The sequence below is a fragment of the Solanum dulcamara genome, chromosome 4, assembly GCF_947179165.1.
Source record: "Solanum dulcamara chromosome 4, daSolDulc1.2, whole genome shotgun sequence".
In the NCBI taxonomy this organism is placed as follows: Eukaryota; Viridiplantae; Streptophyta; class Magnoliopsida; order Solanales; family Solanaceae; genus Solanum; species Solanum dulcamara.
Window position 1 is genome coordinate 1,819,411 of NC_077240.1, and position 21,040 is coordinate 1,840,450.

General features: G+C 35.1%; 2 protein-coding genes across 3 annotated transcripts; one reads left to right on the forward strand and one right to left on the reverse strand.

Annotated features, from left to right (window-relative positions):
* The first annotated feature begins 926 nt into the window (after positions 1-926).
* On the forward strand, positions 927-6,578 carry LOC129885405 (SH3 domain-containing protein 2). Its single transcript, XM_055959667.1, has 10 exons — positions 927-1,133; positions 2,511-2,630; positions 3,202-3,271; positions 3,365-3,516; positions 4,653-4,754; positions 4,937-5,137; positions 5,228-5,290; positions 5,387-5,542; positions 5,633-5,707; positions 6,148-6,578. Exons 1-10 carry the CDS (start codon positions 1,074-1,076, stop codon positions 6,262-6,264), a joined length of 1,116 nt encoding a protein of 371 aa, XP_055815642.1. The 5' UTR covers positions 927-1,073; the 3' UTR covers positions 6,265-6,578.
* A 1,134-nt stretch (positions 6,579-7,712) lies between these two features.
* Positions 7,713-16,593, reverse strand: LOC129885406 (squalene synthase). 2 transcript variants are annotated; one of them, XM_055959668.1, is made up of 14 exons: positions 16,160-16,593; positions 15,756-15,798; positions 14,939-15,028; positions 13,124-13,199; positions 12,178-12,247; positions 11,125-11,268; positions 10,923-11,027; positions 10,605-10,751; positions 10,002-10,077; positions 9,457-9,545; positions 8,731-8,822; positions 8,612-8,657; positions 8,448-8,517; positions 7,713-7,945 (listed from the first exon to the last, which is right to left on the reverse strand). In XM_055959668.1, exons 1-13 carry the CDS (start codon positions 16,352-16,354, stop codon positions 8,455-8,457), a joined length of 1,236 nt encoding a protein of 411 aa, XP_055815643.1. In that variant the 5' UTR covers positions 16,355-16,593; the 3' UTR covers positions 7,713-7,945; positions 8,448-8,454. The 2 variants fall into 2 exon arrangements, with proteins under 2 accessions (XP_055815643.1, XP_055815644.1); XM_055959669.1 differs by having other exon boundaries at positions 7,713-7,948.
* Between the last annotated feature and the right edge of the window lie 4,447 nt (positions 16,594-21,040).

Consider the following 21,040-nt stretch of genomic DNA (forward strand, 5'->3'; position numbering starts at 1 on the left):
AACTATTTTACGAAAATTAATATTCAACCTGAACAGATGATTGATAGTCCTCTAGCTGCTAAATGTAAAAACCCAATGATTGTGTCACTCTTTCTAGATGAATAGAGTCCTTTAAATAATGATAGTAACAATTTTTGTACCATTTCATCTTTAATCTCAAGTTTTGATTTTGAGTTTTTCAAGATACGGAGTCATTTTTATTAGAAAATATTTTATTCTCTATTGTGAATCTATTCGATGCGAATCTGAATCTAGATGAGCTCCAATACGGATACTAAATAAAAAAAATAAAAAAAAATTCTAATTTAAATATATTTAGGTCCGAATATATTAAAAGAAAAAGATATTTTGCTTGCGTTTTCAAGATCGTATCAATCAATTGAATGAGACTTCCTTATCCTTATTCATATCCAGTTTCCTCTATTTCTTTTTGATACTTGATTGGTGGGGTCAATATCTTTTTTTACTGAGTAAATTCGTATTATTATATATAAATGTCTCTATTTTAAGTAATTATATGCTCCAAGACGCATAACAAGCATGGATAATAGCGATCTCATTTATTCTAGTTTAAGAATAATTCAACTTACTTTCCACTTTACTCACTAACTGCAATCTTTTATAACCACGCAATATTATAACATATTAAGATCATACATTTCAAAGGTATTATTTCTATGCAATTTTGATGACATTTTCAGAATTATAATTCTAATTGCACAACTATTTCTTTCTTGCTAAACTAAATGATCCGTCAAATACGTTCACATGAAATCAAACCAAAGGAATATTTGTTTAAAGAGTACTTTCATAAACAATTTAAAAGCTAAAAAAAAGAAGCAGCAGCAAGAAAGGCAACTTGTTAATTTTCAAAACCTAAGGGGAAATAATGCAATTTATAGAACTGTTCAAATAATATTTTCCAATTTTCCAAAACAACCCATTCGAATTTTCTCATTTCGAAAATTGCCTGTCCGAAAGGGAATATCACGCTCCGACGAATCGGACCTAATCGGCACAATCTCAAATCTCTCTGAATTGCTTTAGATTTTGAAGGTTCACTTGGTTCGTCAATGGAAGCGATCAGAAAGCAAGCTACGAGGCTCAGGGAACAGGTCGCTCGCCAACAGCAAGTACGATCGATATCCCCTCTCTACATATAAGTATTTTGTTACTCTGCAATTCATAAATTCTATAGGTTTTTGATGTTTGTGTAGTATATGTATTGATCTGTTGTAAGCTAATTGTATCGATTTTTATCTTGTAATTGTTCAGTTATTGCATTGATCTGTGAGAATCGTGCCTTGTTCTGTGTATCGTAGCTCAGTTTCTGGATGTTACGTCTTTCCTTGTTCAGTTAATTGTTGATTCACGTGCATCCGTAGATTTTACATATCTGTTTGGTAATTTTATTTTTTTGTAAAATTTATTTTGATTGATTTTATTTATGTAGATGTAATTACTAGTTTTCTATCACTGTTAAAGTAGTATCCTATCCCAGTAATGCTCAATGATAATCGAATTTGTTTTATATATCCTATTGTGGACTTATGCTAGTAAACGTTTTAATTTGTTTTGATGTATTGTTAAAATATACATCAAAAACATACTAGTCCCACAAAGTGGAGTACAGGAAGATTAGAGTGTACGCATACATTATCTCTATTGCAGAGGTAGAGAGGTTGTTTATGAGAGATCCCTGGCTCAGAGAAAAATATTGTTAAAATATTCAAAGAGAAAATAATGCAATGTGTACTAAATCTCCCTGGTTTTGGGCGATTGTGCTTTTTGCTAGGCCTGACAATCTAGGATTTTTGCATGCTTTGAGGGGATAAACTCATCATCTACGGATATGAGAATGCATTGTTTGTTCTGAAATGTCTACATTATGAAATCCTTATGACTCGCCTTAGGAACTCTTCAGTTATAATCTTGTTCGGTCTTTTTGAAATATTAGGTCTTGCAAATCTTGAACCTGAAGCCCTTTGTTATATTTTAGTTTGGGTATGTGGTACTCAAATTCATGTAAACAATCTTGCAACTAACTTCTGAATGCTCTTCAATTTATTTGTGAAGTGATTTTTCCCGTCAACATATTGCAAGCTATAGTAGATTGAGTCATCTCTTGTACTGTAGTTATAGCTTAATTAGGAAATCATATTCGAGAAGAGCTGTTTTAGGAGGTCAGTTAGTCTCCTGGAAGATTGAGTTTAAAGTTTTACTTACAATTTATGTTAATATCTATTTTGCGGCCCGTGATTTCCATCACAATATTTGTCATTGCCTCTATCAAGCTCCTTCATTTATAGATTCTTGATCCAGGTTGGCTAGCTTGTCAAGCTTTAGCTTTGACCTCATTGTTCGTGGCTCCAATTCATCCATCTCTGACCTCAAATCTATGTTCTTTAGGCTTTTCTTTTTAATGCATATCTTTGATATTTAGTTGCTGCAATTGGTCAAATTACTGTTATTGAAAGTACTTATTATTTTCTTCACTTCTATCCTTTCAGGCTGTCCTCAAGCAGTTTGGGGCAGGGGGATATGGAGGTTCAGATCTTGGGACTGATGAAGCTGAGATGCAGCAGCATCATAAGCTCGAAAGGCTTTACATATCCACTCGTGCTGCAAAGGTTGCTCTTGTCAGCTGATAATTTTCCTTTATTCCCCTGATTTGTAGGAGGCCTTCATATTGAGATTAGGAAGTTGAGTCTCACTTGCATATTAGTTGATGTAATCTCTTACATATATCACACATTTTATCTTCTGCTGCATGGTATATCTGTTTGGATGCAGTTTTACATAATCAGAGTTTTGAATATTCTCATTTATAGAGTCTTTTTGTAGATGAACTAAGCCACATACAGACTTACTTGTAGTGCTTTAGTTGCATCTCATTACTTTGATGCAACCAATCAGTCAATTACTTCTCAATTCAAAATGAGTTGGGGTTGGTTATGTAAATCCTCTAAATCCATTTCTTCCCTAATCAAAGTCCTTTTTGTTCTAATTTTAAATTTTTGCTTCATAGAAAACTAGATATTTTCTAGTCCATCTTTGTACAAAAATAATTAGTTTTTGTTCCTATAGATTACTTCTTTCATTTCTAGTTATATTGCTTCTCCTTTCTAACTGGAGATACATATACAGAAACTTTGAGCTATAGCGTGAATTAGAAAACATTTGTCATCTTCTGAAATGCAGCATTTTCAAAGGGATATTGTCCGTGGTGTTGAAGGCTATATTGTTACTGGGTCTAAACAAGTTGAAATAGGTTATTTTCTGACCTCTTCCTGATGATTGTTTTTTTAAAGGTAAAAAACTAAGCTTATATATCTGTTGACAAATGTGGGCTTCTCTCCAACAGGAACTAAACTGTCAGAAGATAGTAGGAAATATGGTGCTGAAAATACATGTACAAGTGGTACTACATTGTCAAAAGCTGCATTAGGTTTTTCACGTGCTCGTGCTCAGATGGAGAAGGAGCGAGGGAATCTGTTGAAAGCCCTTGGAACACAGGTTAATGAAATAATCTCAACTTTATAACCTTCTCAGTTATGTATAATGTCACTCCCTGGAACAAGTAGATCTATCTAATTGTTATTTTGGATGCATAATTTTTGAGGTTCCTTGTCTTGTGGGACCTCTTTATGGTTTGTGAATGCGTATATTTCTTTTCTTAAGTGCTTCCTTGTTCCATCTAATCCATGCATCAAATAAGGCAGGGAAGCATTTTTTTACCAGTACTTCTTGTACCGTGACAACCTTTGTTGTTGGGGACCATATTTTCTGCTAAGCCATCTATTATTTTGGCCATGGCATGATTTTCCAGGGGAAATGTAGTCGTAGTTTTTTATTGAACGTTCTATGTTTTGTGAGAATTTATTGTAAATTGACATGTTTTATGCTAGATAGAAACATACTGCAATCCCTCTCTTTATCCAGGCTTGGGACCAGCAATATGAGCAAATTCATACTAGGTTCTTTTTTAACTTTTAGAAAATGTTCAGTTTCTTCAAATATGCCGAGCACTCTTTGTAAAAATAATGAACGAAGGACTAGTTGAAATTTGGAGATTGGTATTCATTATATTCCTTATACAGTACAAACCAAGCTGGAGATGTCTTATTTATGTCATCTGTTTGTCATGTTTTATCTCTTTTTAGTCTTCCATGAACCTGGGACGTGTTTAAAGCTTTTGTTTTGGGTTAAATTAAGCCTCGTTACAGTAAATGAAGTCAAGTGGAAGGCTATAGGTTATTGAGATTTACCTGGTTGTACTTGAAGTTCTTTTGGTAATTCAAAGAAAGGGGGTTGGATTGAGTCCCATTAGATCATAGATGAAGTGGAGTTGTATGTTTCCTCTAGATAACAATGTTCTTTAAGGTTCCAAAATCAGGCTGCATCAATCAATTGATGATTTTGGTTCCCTATGTCCTATTTGTATCAGCCAAGATTTTGATGAGCTCTAGAAAATGTTATTTATTTTAGATCTGAGAGTATCCCTTTCTTCGCTTATGTTTAAGTTCAGAAACACACACTTCCTTTTTTTCTAACCGTTTAATACTTATGTGTGAGGACGCTTCAATTGCTCTCTGTCCAGCATGTCAATCTGTTTCAAGCCATCTACTTGACTGTTGATGTTGTCTTTCCAGGTTGCAGAACCACTAAGGGCCATGGTGATGGGAGCTCCATTGGAAGATGCTCGACATTTAGCTCAAAGATATGACAGAATGCGGCAAGAGGCAGAAGCACAGGTATTTAGTTGCTTCACTGTTTAAAATTGTAAGGCGGGACTTCAAAACAATTAATGTGGCAATTTATTCTTACAGAATGTATTGATGGCGTTGTTTTAAGTTACTTTGATAATAATCAAAATGTTGGAGTAGTTAATTGCATTTGCTAGATGCCAGTTCTCTTTTCTGACTAACCTAGATAGGCTGTTGAAGTATCCAGACGACAAGCTAAATTGAGAGAAGGAACAGGTCATCCTGACATGGCATATAAACTGGAAGCAGCTGAAACAAAGCTAGACGACTTGAAGTCAAACACGAATACGTTAGGAAAAGAAGCAGCAGCAGCTATGGCTGCTGTTGAAGCTCAGCAGCAAAGATTGACACTCCAACGATTGATTGCCATGGTAACCATCCTCCTAGAGCTATTTTCTGTTAAAAGACACCACATAAAGTAAAGCTGATTATTTTAAATGTCATTTCATCTTTGTGATTAGGTTGAATCAGAACGGTCATACCATCAGAGAATCCTTCAAATTCTTGATCAGCTAGAAGCTGAGGTACGTGTAGTTTGTTTAAAAATATTCTGAATATGGACTCCCACTTATTTTCCCACTTTACTTGAGCAACTAAGGGTAATTTGCTTTATGATTCAGATGTTATCAGAGCGCCAGCGTATTGAAGCAGCTCCTGCTCCTGCTCCTACTGTGGATACTATGCCTCCACCTCCCTCATACGAAGAAGTAAATGGGGTCTCTACTTCACCCGTACAGAATGGATCAACTGATAATATGGGTTACTTTCTCGGAGAAGTGAGTATTTTGAAATTTCAAGTAGATGGAATAAATCTACCAAACACGTTGAGTTCGCGATAACTTTGCTTCTTTCTGGGTTGATAACAGGTCATGTACCCATATCAAGCTGAATCTGATGTGGAGCTTAATTTGTCTGTTGGAGAATATATCGTTATTCGCAAGGTTTGTTAGTTTATTTTGCTCTGCCGTATTCACTTCTGCATGGTGTGTCATATTTTATGGTATTTCTCATCTGAACTTGAGAAATGACTTAAACAAAAGGATAATGTGATGCATTTACTAAAACTTTCTTGAAGCTTTTGGGTTCCAGTGATATAGCAGTTACAGGTGCTTTACTGAATCTCCTCAGACTCTGATTCAACTCCTACTGATCTGAATTTATATTTTGCGTATTGGTTCACTTGCAACCTCTACGGCTAATAGACTCCTAGAAGTATAAGATGCTTGAGAAGTTGATATTGTATCTTGGAGTTGGCTGCGCTGTAACATCTGTGTGCTGTTAGAATTCTGTGTCAACTGCACCAGTGGATATTTTTCAAATGGTTGACTTTGTCCAAATCTCTTATAGATAACTAGCCAATGTGTTCCATTGGTCTTTTCAGGTTTCTAACAATGGTTGGGCTGAAGGTGAATGCAAGGGCAGAGCAGGATGGTTCCCTTTTGGTTACATTGAAAGAAGGGATCGCGTCCTAGCTAGTAAAGTGGCCGAAGTTTTCTGAAATGCAGGGATATCTTTTATTCTAAAGGAGCCACCAGATTTCTGTATCTTCTGCTGCTTGCAATTGTTGCTGCCTTTTTGTAACATTCTCTATGTTGCCCCCTTAAATGCTTCTTATAGGGGTCTTTTTTTTCTTTTTTCTTTTGCTTGATCGTTTATTCCATTTGTGGGTAAACTCTCATATATTCCCCCTTTTAAGGACTTGGATATGATTGTTGTAAGTTGCAATTTTTTGTGATTAATTTTGTAGCAGGGGCTATCCTAGTAACATCTGTTTCTCTCGCAACTCATTTGTTCTAATTTGTTCCCTTTTTATATTGGATCTGAGAAAATGTGAGCAAGTAATCGTGTTTTGCCTTTAGCTGACAAGGGATAGCAAGACCTTTATAACATTGAAGAATCCTGTATCAAAATATTTCCAACTGCAAAGACTGGCCATAACACATTAAAAAAGAACATATATAAAAGGCTTTGGTCCTCTTGAATGTAGCCAGGTTGGTATGAACTCCACAACAACATACCTAGCGAAATTATAACATACCCAGTGAAATTTCACAGTGGGTATACACTCCACAAGGCCAAAATATGTGTGATGGCTCCACAATCAACAACTCTCACTCGGAAAAGGCTGTAAAGAGGAATGATGGATGGGAAAAGGCTGTAAAGAACAGGGAAATCCTACGCTGGCGTATTTGGTGAGTTTGATTAGGTCCTAGCATATTCAATTCGCGAGTCATTGAACTAATAGTTATTATTTCAAAATGTTGTTTCTTTGTCAAAGAAATTTGGAATCAAGATGAAAAGTGATTTTCTGAGATAATAACTATTAGTTGACTAAACATCAGTGAAATCAAGACTTCAATTCAATTCCAAGCAGGACTAGAAATTTTCTTATAACATTGACATCAGGTCAGCTTGTGCACACTTCAATATTCCACCAGTACTAGCTACTTTCCACCAACATGGGTAACTCTACTCACCGAGGTTTAGGAGGTAGATAGGAAGTAATCACATAGTGTTTATGCCTCCACAGAGATTCAAACTTGAGACCTTATAGTCATCTTTCCACTTTATTAACCATTAGGCCACACCCTTTGACATAGAACCAGAAAATTATGATGTGCAGATGAAGATAAGGATAACGTCAACGTTCCATGAAAGCTCCGCAGGTAATCCAAATCTGAATTGTTTTCTTCATATTTAAATTACGCCTCAAGTAAAAGTGCTTTCCTATGCACGTACTAAAATTTTGTGGAGCTTATGGTCTCTCAACGAAAATTGCACCCACTTAGAGACTAGTCACCCTTCAAATAAATGCGCAAAAAGGTCGTCAGTCTTCATTTTCACTTTAACAATCACAGCAATTTGCTTCCAGTTCTGGGAAAACCTTTGAAAATATGGAAGTCCAAATACAACGGCTTATTGTAAATACGTCAATTTACCACAAAATTGAACAGACTATTAAAACGAAATGTGCATTACGGTAAAACGAATCTACAACACTTGGAATTTGCTTTCCTAGCTTGCAAACAAATACATACCCAACTTAACTGCCAGAAATAGGCTTCGTAACTATCTTGTTGGGTGACCATCACTAAATGAACATAATAATACAAACATTACATAATTGGACAAGAGTTTGTGCTTTCTTCCCTGACCAGACTTCTTTCATGAAGACCAATCTGCTAATCAGGACAAATAAATCCGGGTTAATCTCCAGCATAAGATTGAAAGGGATACAATTTCCACGACTCTTTGTTGACCCTTAACATAGTTATCCTTAAATCGATACACATTTTCAATGATTTGTACTTTTTCATTTAGAATTGGAAATCTGTGATGGCAGAAGAATGACATAATCGAAATTACTTGTCAATTACGTTCAAGGTAAGGACTAAAGTGGTGTTTTTAGAATTTAAAAAAAGGGTTAAGTTAGGAGGAAAAGTGTGTTTATTTGAAAAACCAATTCAATCTGAAATAGCAGGCGATAGACAGAAAAGAAAAGAGAGCATACAAATCCTAATTTGGAAAATTGCCGTGCTTATTGTTTAAAGGCTAGAAGGAAAAAGAAAAAAAAAGAAGAAAAGATGGTCCTATAATGCTTATCATTAGACATTTAAGCCAAAAGCGTACGTGCATCCAGATAATTGGCATGCTACTCAAATATCATTATTAGATACTTACAAATGGTCTAAGATCGGTTTCCAGATAGGCGTGCAAGAATAATAGCCAGTATGATGAAGATGACAACAATCTGCAGTAAATTTGAGAGAATAAGAAAATATCTAATGCAGAAAGGCATATTATATCAAAAGCGATAATAAACAACCAGAGCATTAAACACTTACCAGGACTGGACTGTAATTAGGCTCGCTCCTGATTACGTAAGATTTCCTGTTGATAGGTACAGATATTAGTTGATATTCACAGAATTGTGAAGATGAGAGCATCTAGCATATGTACAAACCTTTTGTTCAAGGTTCCTGAGTCTCTGCAAGTTTTCAGGATGGCTTCAAGCCTCTTCAAAGTTTTTGTTGCATTTGGATCATTATTATTAACCTAAAATAATAGCAAGGCAGCTTTAGTGGCATGACTTTTCATCAAAAAAGTAAACTTTGACATAAAAAAAAGGAACACAGATAGCAGACAGAGTTAAAACCCATTACTCTTGGCCATTGCGCAAAAGCTTCACCAAATTTTGTACCACCAGTTCAAGTAGTAGATAGATGTATCAGCTCAATGGCTAAGAAATATCAGTATTACAATAGGCACATGTTACGTTTGGAAGTGTATTAATTTGTTCTATTATTGTAGTGTACCATTGTACATATGAGAGAGAGGGGGGGCAGGGAGAGAGAGAGACTCCTGGGGCAACTAGTTTGCAAAAAGTAATGAAGTATTTCTGGAAGAAAACTCAATCTACAGAGTGACAGGCATGTGTAGTAGGAACATGGTTCATAAACAACCCCATCACAATTTGTATGCACAAGATTTCTCGTAGCATGATGCAAGGGTCCAGATAGACACTAAGAGCCATAAAGGCGCACTGCACATATACTTCTTCCAAGACAAGACACGGATTGTTAGCATTAAACAAAAAGGAAGGCGTAATCCTTAATATGACCCAGCAAATTCAACATCAGCAATTATAACTGGGTAATAAGGCATGATCAGAAATAAATAAGTTCCACACCTTGGATTTCAGCATACAAGAAAAGTCAAAAAAAGCACCATATACATCTGCCATAGTCCTGGTCTGGTCAATGACCTTAGCAGTCAGACCTAGAAAGAAGAAACCAAAAGTTATTAATTATGACGAGTATGATGGATATATTAAGAAGCCGAAGAAGCATAGATATATTAAAAACTGAAGCCACATAATATTCAGAAAACACAAAATCTATTCTAAATAAGTTCAATCTGCAAATGTAATAGAACATATTGATGCATAAATAATACATAGATTTAGGGAGCTGTGGAAGGAGTTCTGAAAGAAATGACCGAAAGACAAGAAAGTTAGATCCTATATAATCAATGAATATACAATAGACAGTGTTTAAGATTAAAACTCCTCCATCACATGATGAATATCTAGTGGAAGAAAGTCATTTTGCGTATAACAATATTGCTATTGACAGAAGGATAGGATGCAAAAACAAATTGGCCGAACTTCAAGGGGTCAGATCTCATTTGTGTATGAAGTCACAAAACATGCATGTTGAGAATCATAGTTCTTACCACGCCTCATTTTTACCACTCCTCTGAAGAGTTCAATGTTGTCGTAGCATATTGCCAATGTCCCAATTGCCATGACCTGATACCATTAGACAATACAATAAGGCAAAAGTGTGGTATAGAAGGATGCTTAGCAAATTACTAGTGCAAAAACAATGTTTCTGGATGCTGTAAAAGGTATATAACTGAACAAGAAATTTCTTCTTTCCCAGCCTACAAGACCATGTTTAAAGAAATGTGCACAATCTATTTTTCTTCTTCGATCATCAAAGGGAATTGTAAACTATCTATTCATTCACCACACTTAACTCTATGGCCAATTAACCAACCATGAATATCAATCATGGCAACAAGACAATACACAAGGACAAAGTTTGCTGAAGCAAACTCTGTTGAATCAGCACTTCCCCAAACACAGAACATAAAGTTCCATCATAACAAACACTTCTTCAAAAATAGAATAAATGGGAAGAACAAGAACTGGGAGTCCAAATAGTTAGAAAAGGAATTATCAACTGTGATGGAAGAAATGTCTTCATGTAGGAAGTTTTAGCGTGATACACAAATTGAAAGTAGAGAGCCTAAAAAATAACCAAGAGGATATACCTGTGGAATAGCACAGAATCGAAAGATGGCAGGATCACGCAAATTGAACATGTAAGTCAAACAATCTTCTACATGTGACAAAGCATTGGTGACCATGTCATTGAGACATTGCACTGCCTTGACCGAGTTCTCCTCGTACTTTAAGTCCTGTGGGAAATAAACAGAGATGTCAATTAAATTATGAATGAAACCCATCTTTGAACTTTGACCAAACAATAGCACTTGCTACATATACTCAAGTTAATTCGATAACTTTGATGTCAGGGAAAAAACAAAATGAGAAATTCATACAAGACCAAGGAGGTGAGGAACTCAAACCTCAAGCTTGTTAACATATTTACTCCAAATCTCACGGGGCCAGAACATACGACACTTGGGTACTTCATTTATGTCTTCCAAATAATCTCTGATAATGTTTGTTTTCTGCAATATATAACAAATATCTTAGTATCAGTGCCCTCAACAAAGAAGAATCTCAACAATGGACAGTTGTGCCTGCCACACATGTTAAGGTCCAAACCTGAAGAAATAAACCCATGGAGTTGGAGAGAGAATCTGAAGCCAGATCTTCTTTCCCAGAGGCATGGAACAGTTTTGATAATCCTAGCCCAACAAGTCCAGCTACATAGTGACAATATTCATCATAATCATCGATTGTTTCCACCTGCAGGAAGAGATTTGTTGAAGTTAAAATACACGGGGATTGAAGAGCGTTTTAGAAATGAAGCTTGGAGCAAAAATTATTAACTCAGTAAAGTAGCTACACATTAGGCACGCTTAAAGGTTTAAATTACCTCTCAAAACCTAACAAGATCTAGCGCTTGTCAACCAAATTACATGTACCTGTTTTCTAGTGCCAACAGCCATGTGTTGCTTAACAAACAAAGACTACAACAACAACAACATACCCACTGAAATCCCACTAAGTGGGGTATGGGGAGGGTAGAGTGTACGCAAACCTTACCACTACCTCGTGAAGGTAGAGAGGTTGTTTCCGAAAGACCCTCGGCTTAAGTGCATCAAACCCAAGTACAAGGAGAAGAAAACAATGAAGAGATCATAGCAGTATATAAGAAAGGAGTGTAAAGTCTACAAGAAAGAAACAATAACAGCAGCAAGCAAAAATAGTGTGATAATCAAAACACAACAAACAACATATGGCTAGAACTACAAGGATATGACTAGTGCTACACAACAACCTTCGCAAGGCAAGACTGAGACAATAATTCGACAAATATGACAGTACTCGTACAGGCTAACAATGCTTAACATCATAGACCAACAATCTTCCAATGAAATGTTCAAGAAATATATGGGTGAAAAAGACTCCTAATCTCAAATAGCATAAACTACTAGTAATGACCACGTCAATCAAAATGTACTGAAGCTGAGACCATGGTTTATACTTTAGAGGAGGTGGAATAATTCAATGGCTTGAAGACGAGGAGTTTCATGAAAAGGAGAACTTGAAATTCTAATCAATTTATACAAACAAAAAAAGCAAACAAGTATAAATTGCATTTTGTGAGTATCAGAAAATTTGATCTTGTTCTTTAGGGTACATCTTGCATACCTCCTTGCATATAAATTTTGCCATTCCTGCACCCATCCTCATGGTAATATCCTCAATTGCCTGCTGATAACTGCACAGGTATAAGAACATAATCTTCATTATAACCTACTACTCATACAAAAGGAACACAGATTTTATACAACAACATACCCAGTGTAATCCCACGAGTGGGGTATGGGGATATCAAACCCAATGTAATCCCGCAAAATCTATATGTTTTGAAATTCAGACTACAATCTGAGTTCACATTTTTTGGTTTCATAAGTTACAATTTCCCCCGATTTTAGGGTTGAGGAGGACGGAGGAAACTGCACCGCTCATAGGTAATATTTCTGATTCACATTAGCATGTGGATCTAGAGTTGAGTTTGGATTTCTCCCTCCTTGCAAAAGAGTTCAAATTCTGGAGGACATACTGCTACATTATATTCATTTTGTGTCTGAATATTGACTCATATTGATGTAACACTTATCAGTAATTGACATGGATTGCCAGGGAATAATCATCACAAACAGGCCATTCGCACAAAGCAATTATTTGAATGAGAAAATAAAACCCAACAAAGCCTCTAGTTCTGAAAACAAGAACACAGTTCAGTGATCAATAGGTATCTGTTTCATGCAAAATGATATCCTAAAATGATTGATAGAAAGCTTCACACTCGCTATTCCATGAAACTCTTTACAAGTTTCCAAGTATAAAGGGGGAACAATTTCAGATATTACATGATAACTATATTTTATACCAAAATTTAAGGTCAGAAGGGCGGGCCCATTATACTGAATTTTGAATGTTGTTGTTGGTCCTAAGGGTTGGCCCCACATGGATTTCTTCGGGAAAAAAACTATTATTTTGTACAAGGTCTCCACAAAATATGCTGATTGTAACCTCTCAAATGAGCAAAATCTTAGTATCACAAAAGAACAAAAGCTGGGTAAGAACTCACAGTTTACCAAGTTCCAGAAAAGCAGTCGAAACGTGATGGAACTGGTCCATGAGAACCTTGTACTCCTTTGTACCACCTAACATGTTAAAATTGGGTTTAGGAAATCAGTCTATAATGCTTCAAATTAATTCCAGAAAATATGAACATGGTCCACCCTAGACGAATCTCTTTGTATGGAGCGCAATGTGCATTTCAAAAGATTAGGGTAAGAAATAGAAACTACAGTATAAACAATGAAAGAGAATAAGAAAAGATAATTAAAAGCTTCTATTTAGGGTAAGGAACTGAAGTATGAACAAGTATAACGAATTTCAGAAGATTTCTGGCTTGCTCCCTTCCCCTTAGCATCCTACCTTTGAATCAGGTTCACCACCTTGGGCCAACATGTCAAGACATTTTCAGTAGAAAATTAACAATAGAGCCAATTACAAACCATTAGTAATGAGATCATTCCAGGGTTAAAACATAGATTTTGAAGTTCATTTTTCCTATCATCATCCAACAATTTATATATCGAAAGAACTAAAATCAACATAAGTTATATACCCAGAGCAAGTGAAAAGTTAGATTAGAGGACCAACTAGAATGTCCTAGAACTGTACATATTATATTATTCAGGTCAATGTCTATGTGCTGACCAGCCTTCGGATGGGCTAACTCCTCCATGTTTATACATGAGCCAGCAGGTGTATAACTAGCAATACACATCACAACGACCTGCCTTCAGCATACAGATGATGAGCTAGTAATGATAGTTTTTCCTTCCCTAAAGTATGGTTAATTTTTTTTCAATGAGGTTGTTGAGACATAATATAATTAAGTAATCTTTGTTGAGACACAATTTAAGCTTTTAGATAATACACTTCAACATGATATTAGAGAAGGCAGAGGCTCTATTTCAAATCTCACCGCCAACTAAAAAAAAGGCTAATTATGTTTTCACATGTTTGGCCCATGAAAAAGAATCAGGCCCATACGTGGGAGGTTGTGTTGTGACATATATAATTAAGTAACTAAAAGTGTGCTCTCTTTAACCGTTAAGCTTTTAGATGAGATCAGACATAATAGGATTTCAAGGATTATGAATTGTTTGGTGTTGAATGACTGATGTCAATAGTGTCTCTAATGTGGTAGTAATTAGGAAATTCAAGAGGAACCTATGGCCTTTTGCAAAGTGTGAGGCGTGGGGCTCAAATTTGACAGACAACAAATTCAGAAGAGGGAAGTGCATTATGGACAGCTGGTGGCTGGTGCAGTATGAGCAAGAAAACAGGGGAGGACGTGAACCACATGCTACACTGCTACTTCATTGTTAACATGCGTCACAGGTGTGGGCATTAATTTATGTGTTCTTCAAGATACAATGGGATGTATTTGTCAGTAGATGATTGAAGGAGTGTTTGGGAATAGTACATGAAGAGACTAAACACCGTGGCTGGAAGTAATATTGACATGTGTTCACTATAACCTTAACAAATTAGCTTAACCTCTTTCACATTGATTACAATAACAGTAAAAGGCAAGAGTTTATACTGGCAAAACTCTAATTTTCTTGGATCATTGGTAACTTACTGCATATGTGCAGCCTCTAGTAGTTTGACTCCAGAGCCAAAAGAAAAACATTTTTGGGTGGACAGTGAAATATTTTGCATTGGTTTCCATCTGACTTTTATTCAAAAAAAGTTCCATAGTAACCTCCAAAAAGTAGTTGAAGTCTTTCCAACTTGAGATTCTTCAATTGTAAAAGCACTCATAACAAGAGAGAAGCGATATTGAGAATTTAGGGAGATCAACAAGTTGCATTCAGAGACTTACATGCAAAGTGCCATTCGCGATCATAAACATGCTGATGAAAAGAGATCAGAATAGGTACTTTAACATCGGTGGGGATGCTGGTATCATCCTCTGTCCAGAATAAGAACATTCAAATATGAAAAATAGGCAAAATATGTGTTACTCAAAAATAAGACTGCATCAACCCTTGAATCAACTAAGATTACAACCTAAAAACTACCTAATGAATGTCTAGAATAAAATGAAATAGTAAGTAGCATATGATAATTCATACTAGTATAAAGGGCAGCCCGGTGCACTAAAGCTCCCACTATGCGCAGGGTTCGTGGAAGGGCCCGACCACAAGGGTCTATTGTACGCAGCCTTAACTTGCATTTCTGCCGAAGGCTGTTTCCAAGGCTTGAACCCGTGACCTCCATGTGACGGCAACTTTACCAGTTACTCCAAGGCTCCCCTTCATAATTCATACTAGTATCTAAGCAATAAAAGTTAGTCAAATCTTGTTTATAACCAAGAAGAGTTCAGCAGGAAGCTGAGAACAACTTGCTTTCTTTTTCCCTCTTTTAAAATTAATATACAGTTGAAGTTTTCAATAAGTTATCATTCCCTCTCTCATCATCTTTCGTTCCTAGCAAGAAGCAATAGAAGATATGCATGACGAATTGAATCAACATGTCAACCTACTCTTTCAAAGTCAAAAGACCAAATTACTAAAATAATCACACCAAATTTTGCACACAAATGAAGAACTAATACTAGTCGCCTGCTTTCTGAGTTTCATATCTCCTTATAATTCCTAAAGTACAAATAAATTTTAGATGACAGTAATCGAGCTTACCAACAGTGTCAAGTGCTCGAAGGACCAAATAGAATATGCATACCTGCAAAGTTCAATGGAAGTTTATAAAACAAATCAACCTTCAAAATAATGGTAACAGTAACACACTTACCCAGCAAATTAACACAAATCAACAGAATAACAAAAGTTTAAAGCAATTCCGATCAATTCACAGAAGCAGAATATAAATTCTTCCTAATTAAGCAGAAATCCAAATTTCTACGAAGCAATTATACGCATACACACAGAGACACCGCATAGAGGTCAACCACATGCTTTAGAATGCATTAAAAAGACAGACAGACTGAAGACCAAACAGAAATTGAAGAAATCGCAAGCGCTAAAGCAGAAATGCCAGAGATATACATTTTTCTGAGGAGAAAAAACAAAAGAAAGGAACTTACAGCATCACGAAGCTCAACAGGAAGCTGTTGAATAACGAGAGCAAAACTACGAGAGACCTTTTGAAGCATTAAGTAACAGAAGCCCCAATGTGGCTCCGGCGGGATCTGCTTTTCCGCATGTCTAGATGCTAGTTTCAGCTTTATCAATGGATACAAATCATCTGGATTCTTCAGAATCGCCCTCAATGTCCCCATTCTTCTCAACAAATTCAAACACTGTTCCGATCAATCACCGATCCACAATCCAATCACACACAAATACTTGTTGATGTATAAAGAAAACAAATCCAGAAAGCGAAAGGAGGAGAGGGAATGGCGTGAGAGTTTTTGGTAGAGGAGAGCGTTTGCAAAATGGCAATACATGAAGATTGAAGAAGATGAATTTGTGGAAACGACAATACCTATGTATAATGGTGTAATATTATCGTCCGTTAGGATACTATCGTCCGTTAGGATACGTTTGGTAATTAGATTTGGGCATAAATATCAAAAAAAATCAAATATTAAATATAAAATAATATTTAAAATTTTATTTATATATTTTGACCCAATTTCATTATGTTATTACTTTGTGTTGGTTGTTACTTTAAACTGTGAACAGCTAATTGATATTTTACTTATTAGTAGTGGCTTTGAATTGTGAACAACAACTAATATAACTTATAACTTAAAAAGACAGAATGTGATTTATTGTGAAAAATTATTTTTATTTTCTATTTGTACTGAAAAATCATTTTAAAAATATCAAAATAAATCAAATCAAAATTAAAAAACTGAACCAAATCGATCTAGTTTGATTCGAAATATAATGCATATTTTTTTAAAATTGAATATCAAAAAATTAAATCAAACTTTAGCAAAATCAATACGAAGAACCAAACGCCCAAATGATAATCAATAATGGAATCTTCCTGCTGTTAATTTTTAGTACTTGGTTGCAATATTTGGTACAACTTATTTCGCGAATGATAATGTAGTAATTGTTTCTTACCTCTGGATGAAATATTTATCAAGGAATAATTTATCTGCAGATAAAATAATAAAAATATCTTTTCAAACTTTTTTGTAAAACACCTTTCATATTATTTATGATTGATATTTTTATAAATAAATAATTTATTTTTAAAAATTATGCAATGTATATTATTTATAATACAATAAATTAAATATTCATTAACAAATAATTTTTAGATAATTAATTTTATTATAACTTGTCTTCAAACTAAACAATTCATTATAGTAATGGTCCATATATGTGACTCTAAAATTATGAGTATGAGATAAAATAATAAAATAATATCCTTAATATTATTCTATTATTTCATATAAAATTTTTATATATAACGACTCAAATATAGGGTTCAGCCTCTATTTTGTTCAACAAAATGGCAGTCTCCATTTTATTCAACAAAGTAGAGCTGCCCCTTTTTTCTTCTTTTCTTCAAACTACATCTGCCCACTCTTTGTTTTGTCAAACAAAGTGGGCGAGGTAGCTAAAAGGTGCTCTTCAGCTTCTCATTTTATATTCAATTCACAGACAAAGAGAAAAATATTTAGAGAGTTGTGAAGTATTACACAGACTATAAAAAAATAGTTTGTGAAGAAAAATAGAGTGTGAGCGATATTTTTAGTAAGATAGAAATTAAAAGAGAGATATTCCTTTTGAATGTGAAATAGTCATTTTGAGTATTGTACTTAGTACTACCCAGTGTAAAATTTCTTATTATAGTAATATCAGTTGTTCCCCTTGACTCGTGGTTTTTCTCTTATTTAAAAGGATTTTCACGTAAATTCTTGGTGTCATTATTTTTCCATTTTATTTTTACTATTTTGACTATATATATTTTTTTGTGTTAGTCCATTTTTCTCAACAAATTGGTATCAGAACAATATTTTATCTGAGTATGTTTTGTGGTTGCATCATAGTCTGAACTTTCACATCAGAAAAAAATTACTTTGATTTAATATTTTTTAGGGGAAAAACGATAGAAGCCAACACTAGTCAAATGGTCACTTTGAATGGTATTAATTATGTCATTTCAAAGGAAAAAATGAAAAATTTGTTTTATATCAAAAAAATTTTATCGACCAGACTTTACCACTGTAAAGCCTGATAATAAAGCAGATGAAGAGTCGAATTTGTTTTATAGACAGGTGTGTGAATTTATTATGTAATGGATTGACGATAAAGTGTTGAATCATATTTTTTGGGAGACACATGCTCGTACCCTATGGGAGAATCTTGAAAGCTTGTATGCTCAAAAGACTAAGAATAATAAAATATTCTTAATAAAGCAAATATTGAGTTTAAAATATCATGATGGTTCTCCGATGACAGATCATCTAAATAATTTTCAAGGAATCATGAACCAGTTGTCTGCTATGGGCATTAAATTTGACGAAGAAATTCAAGATTTGCTTCTACTTGGTTTCCTACCAGACTCTTGGAAAATAATTAGAACTTCATTATCAAATTCTGCTCCGGATGGTGTGATCTCTATGGATTCCGCTAAGAGTAGTGTCTTAAACGAAGAGATGAGAAAAAAATCTTAAGGCTCTTCTTTTTCTTTGGATGTCCTGGTAACTAGCTCTAGGGAAAAAATAAAAATCGTGGTTCTCAAAATGGAGAACAAAGTTGGAGCAAATCCAGAGGCAGACTTAGGGATATTGAGTGCTATCATTGTGGCATGAAAGGGCACACAAAAAAGATCTGCCAAAAATTGAAGAGGGAGAACAAAGACAAAAAAGGAAAATAAAGAAGATAACAATAAAAATTGCCTAGTCACCGTCTCCACTGAAGATCTTGTTACAATCCTTGATGCATATCTGATAAATATTGCTTGTGATGAGTCAAGCTGGGTTGTGGACACTAGTGGCGCATCTCATATGATATCAAGGAAGGAATTTTTTCTCTTCCTATACTCCTGGTGACTTTGAAACCTTAAGTATGGGTAATGAGACTGTATCTGGGGTGGTTGGTGTTGGTATAATTTATTTGGAAACTAGTGTTGGAACTAAACTAATTTTGAACAATGTAAAACATGCACCTGATGTACGTCTGCACCTAATTTTTGTTGGTGTTCTAGATGATGAAGGATATGTTAGTACTAATGGTGATGGAAAATGAAAAACTTATTAAGGTTTTTTTGGTTGTGGATAGTGATAACAAACGTCATGGTCTATACTGGACTACGACTTCTACTTGTGTCAATATGGTGAATGCAGTTGAGAGCGATAACTCATCAACATTGTGGCACAAGAGGCTTAGCCACATTAGTAAGAAAGGACTCAATGTTTTGACCAAGAAGAAATTGTTGTCTGATTTTCAAAGTGCTACATTAGAAAAGTGTGAGCACTGCTTGGCGGAAAAACAAAACAGGGTCTCCTTTAAGTCTAACCTTCCTTCAAGAAAGACAGATCTGCTTTAGTTGGTGCAATATGATTTATGCGGTTCAATGGAAAAAAAAATTCTAGGTGGTGCACTCTATTTTGCCACTTTCATTGATGACTACTCAAGAAAGCTTTGGGTCTATATCTTGAAGATTAAAGACCAAGTGTTGGGTGTCTTTAAATAGTTTTAGGCTTCAGTTGAAAAAAAAAACTAGAAAGAAACTGAAATGTATTTGTACTGATAATGGTGGTGAATATTGTGGACCATTTGACGAATACTGCAAGCATCAAGGTATTAGACACCAGAAGACTCCTCCTAAGAATCTTCAGCTTAATGGGTTGGCTGAGAGGATGAACAAGACCTTAATGGAAAGAGTTAGATGTTTGTTTTCTGAAGCAAAGTTGCCGAACTCCTTTTAGGATGAGGCCTTATTGACCGTTGCACATGTTATTAACTTCTCTTATGTTGTTGCTTTGCAGATGTTCTAAATAGAGTTTTGTATGGAAATGATGTTTTCTATGACCATTTGAAAGTATTTGGCTGCAAAGCCTTTGTACATTTGCCGAAATATAAGAGGTCAAAGTTAGATGCCAAGACAAAATAGTGCATCTTTGTTGGATATAGCTTTGATGAATTTTGTTATAGGCTATATGATCTAGTTGAGAAGAAGCTTGTGAGAAGTTGCGATGTCGTCTTCATGAAAAATCAAACTATTGAAAATATCGACAAATCGGAGAAGCTAAAATCTTCAAGTTCAGATGGAGTAGTCCATCTTGATCAAGTTCCTCATATAAGTATGAATGACGTTGGTGGGCTTGATGATCATGGTGATGCTCAGAATCAAGTCCAGATCAATATGTTGATATTGATGATAACAATGATGTTGTTATTGATAATGCTCCTACTCATGAAGTTGTGGATGAATCAAATATTCCTCTTAGAAGGTCCACAAGATAGCGTATTCCTTCATTTCGCTATTCACCTAATGAGTATGTGCTACTCACTGATGGGGGTGAACCAAAGTGTTTCGAGGAAGTCATGAAAGGTGAATATAAGGATCAATCGATTGAAGCCATACAAGATGAGATAAAATTTTTGCATGAGAACCACACTTATAAGTTGGTGAAATTGCCTAAGGGCATGAGAGCTTTGAAGAACAAGTGGTTGTTTAAAAGTCAAAATTGAAGAACACAGCTTGAAGCCTAGATACAAAGCTAGATTGGTTATTAAAGGATTTGGTCAAAAAAAGGGTATGACTTTGATGACATATTTTCTCCTGTTGTGAAAATATCCTCATTTCGTACAGTTCTTCGTTTAGTTGCTAGTCTTAATTTAGAGATTGAACAGATGGATGTGAAGATAGTTTTTCTTCACGTTGACCTAGAAGAGGAGATTTATATGGAACAACCTGAGGGCTTCAAGGTAAATGATAAAGAAAATTTTGTGTGCAAATTCAAGAAGAGTCTCTATAGGCTAAAGCAAGCTTCTAG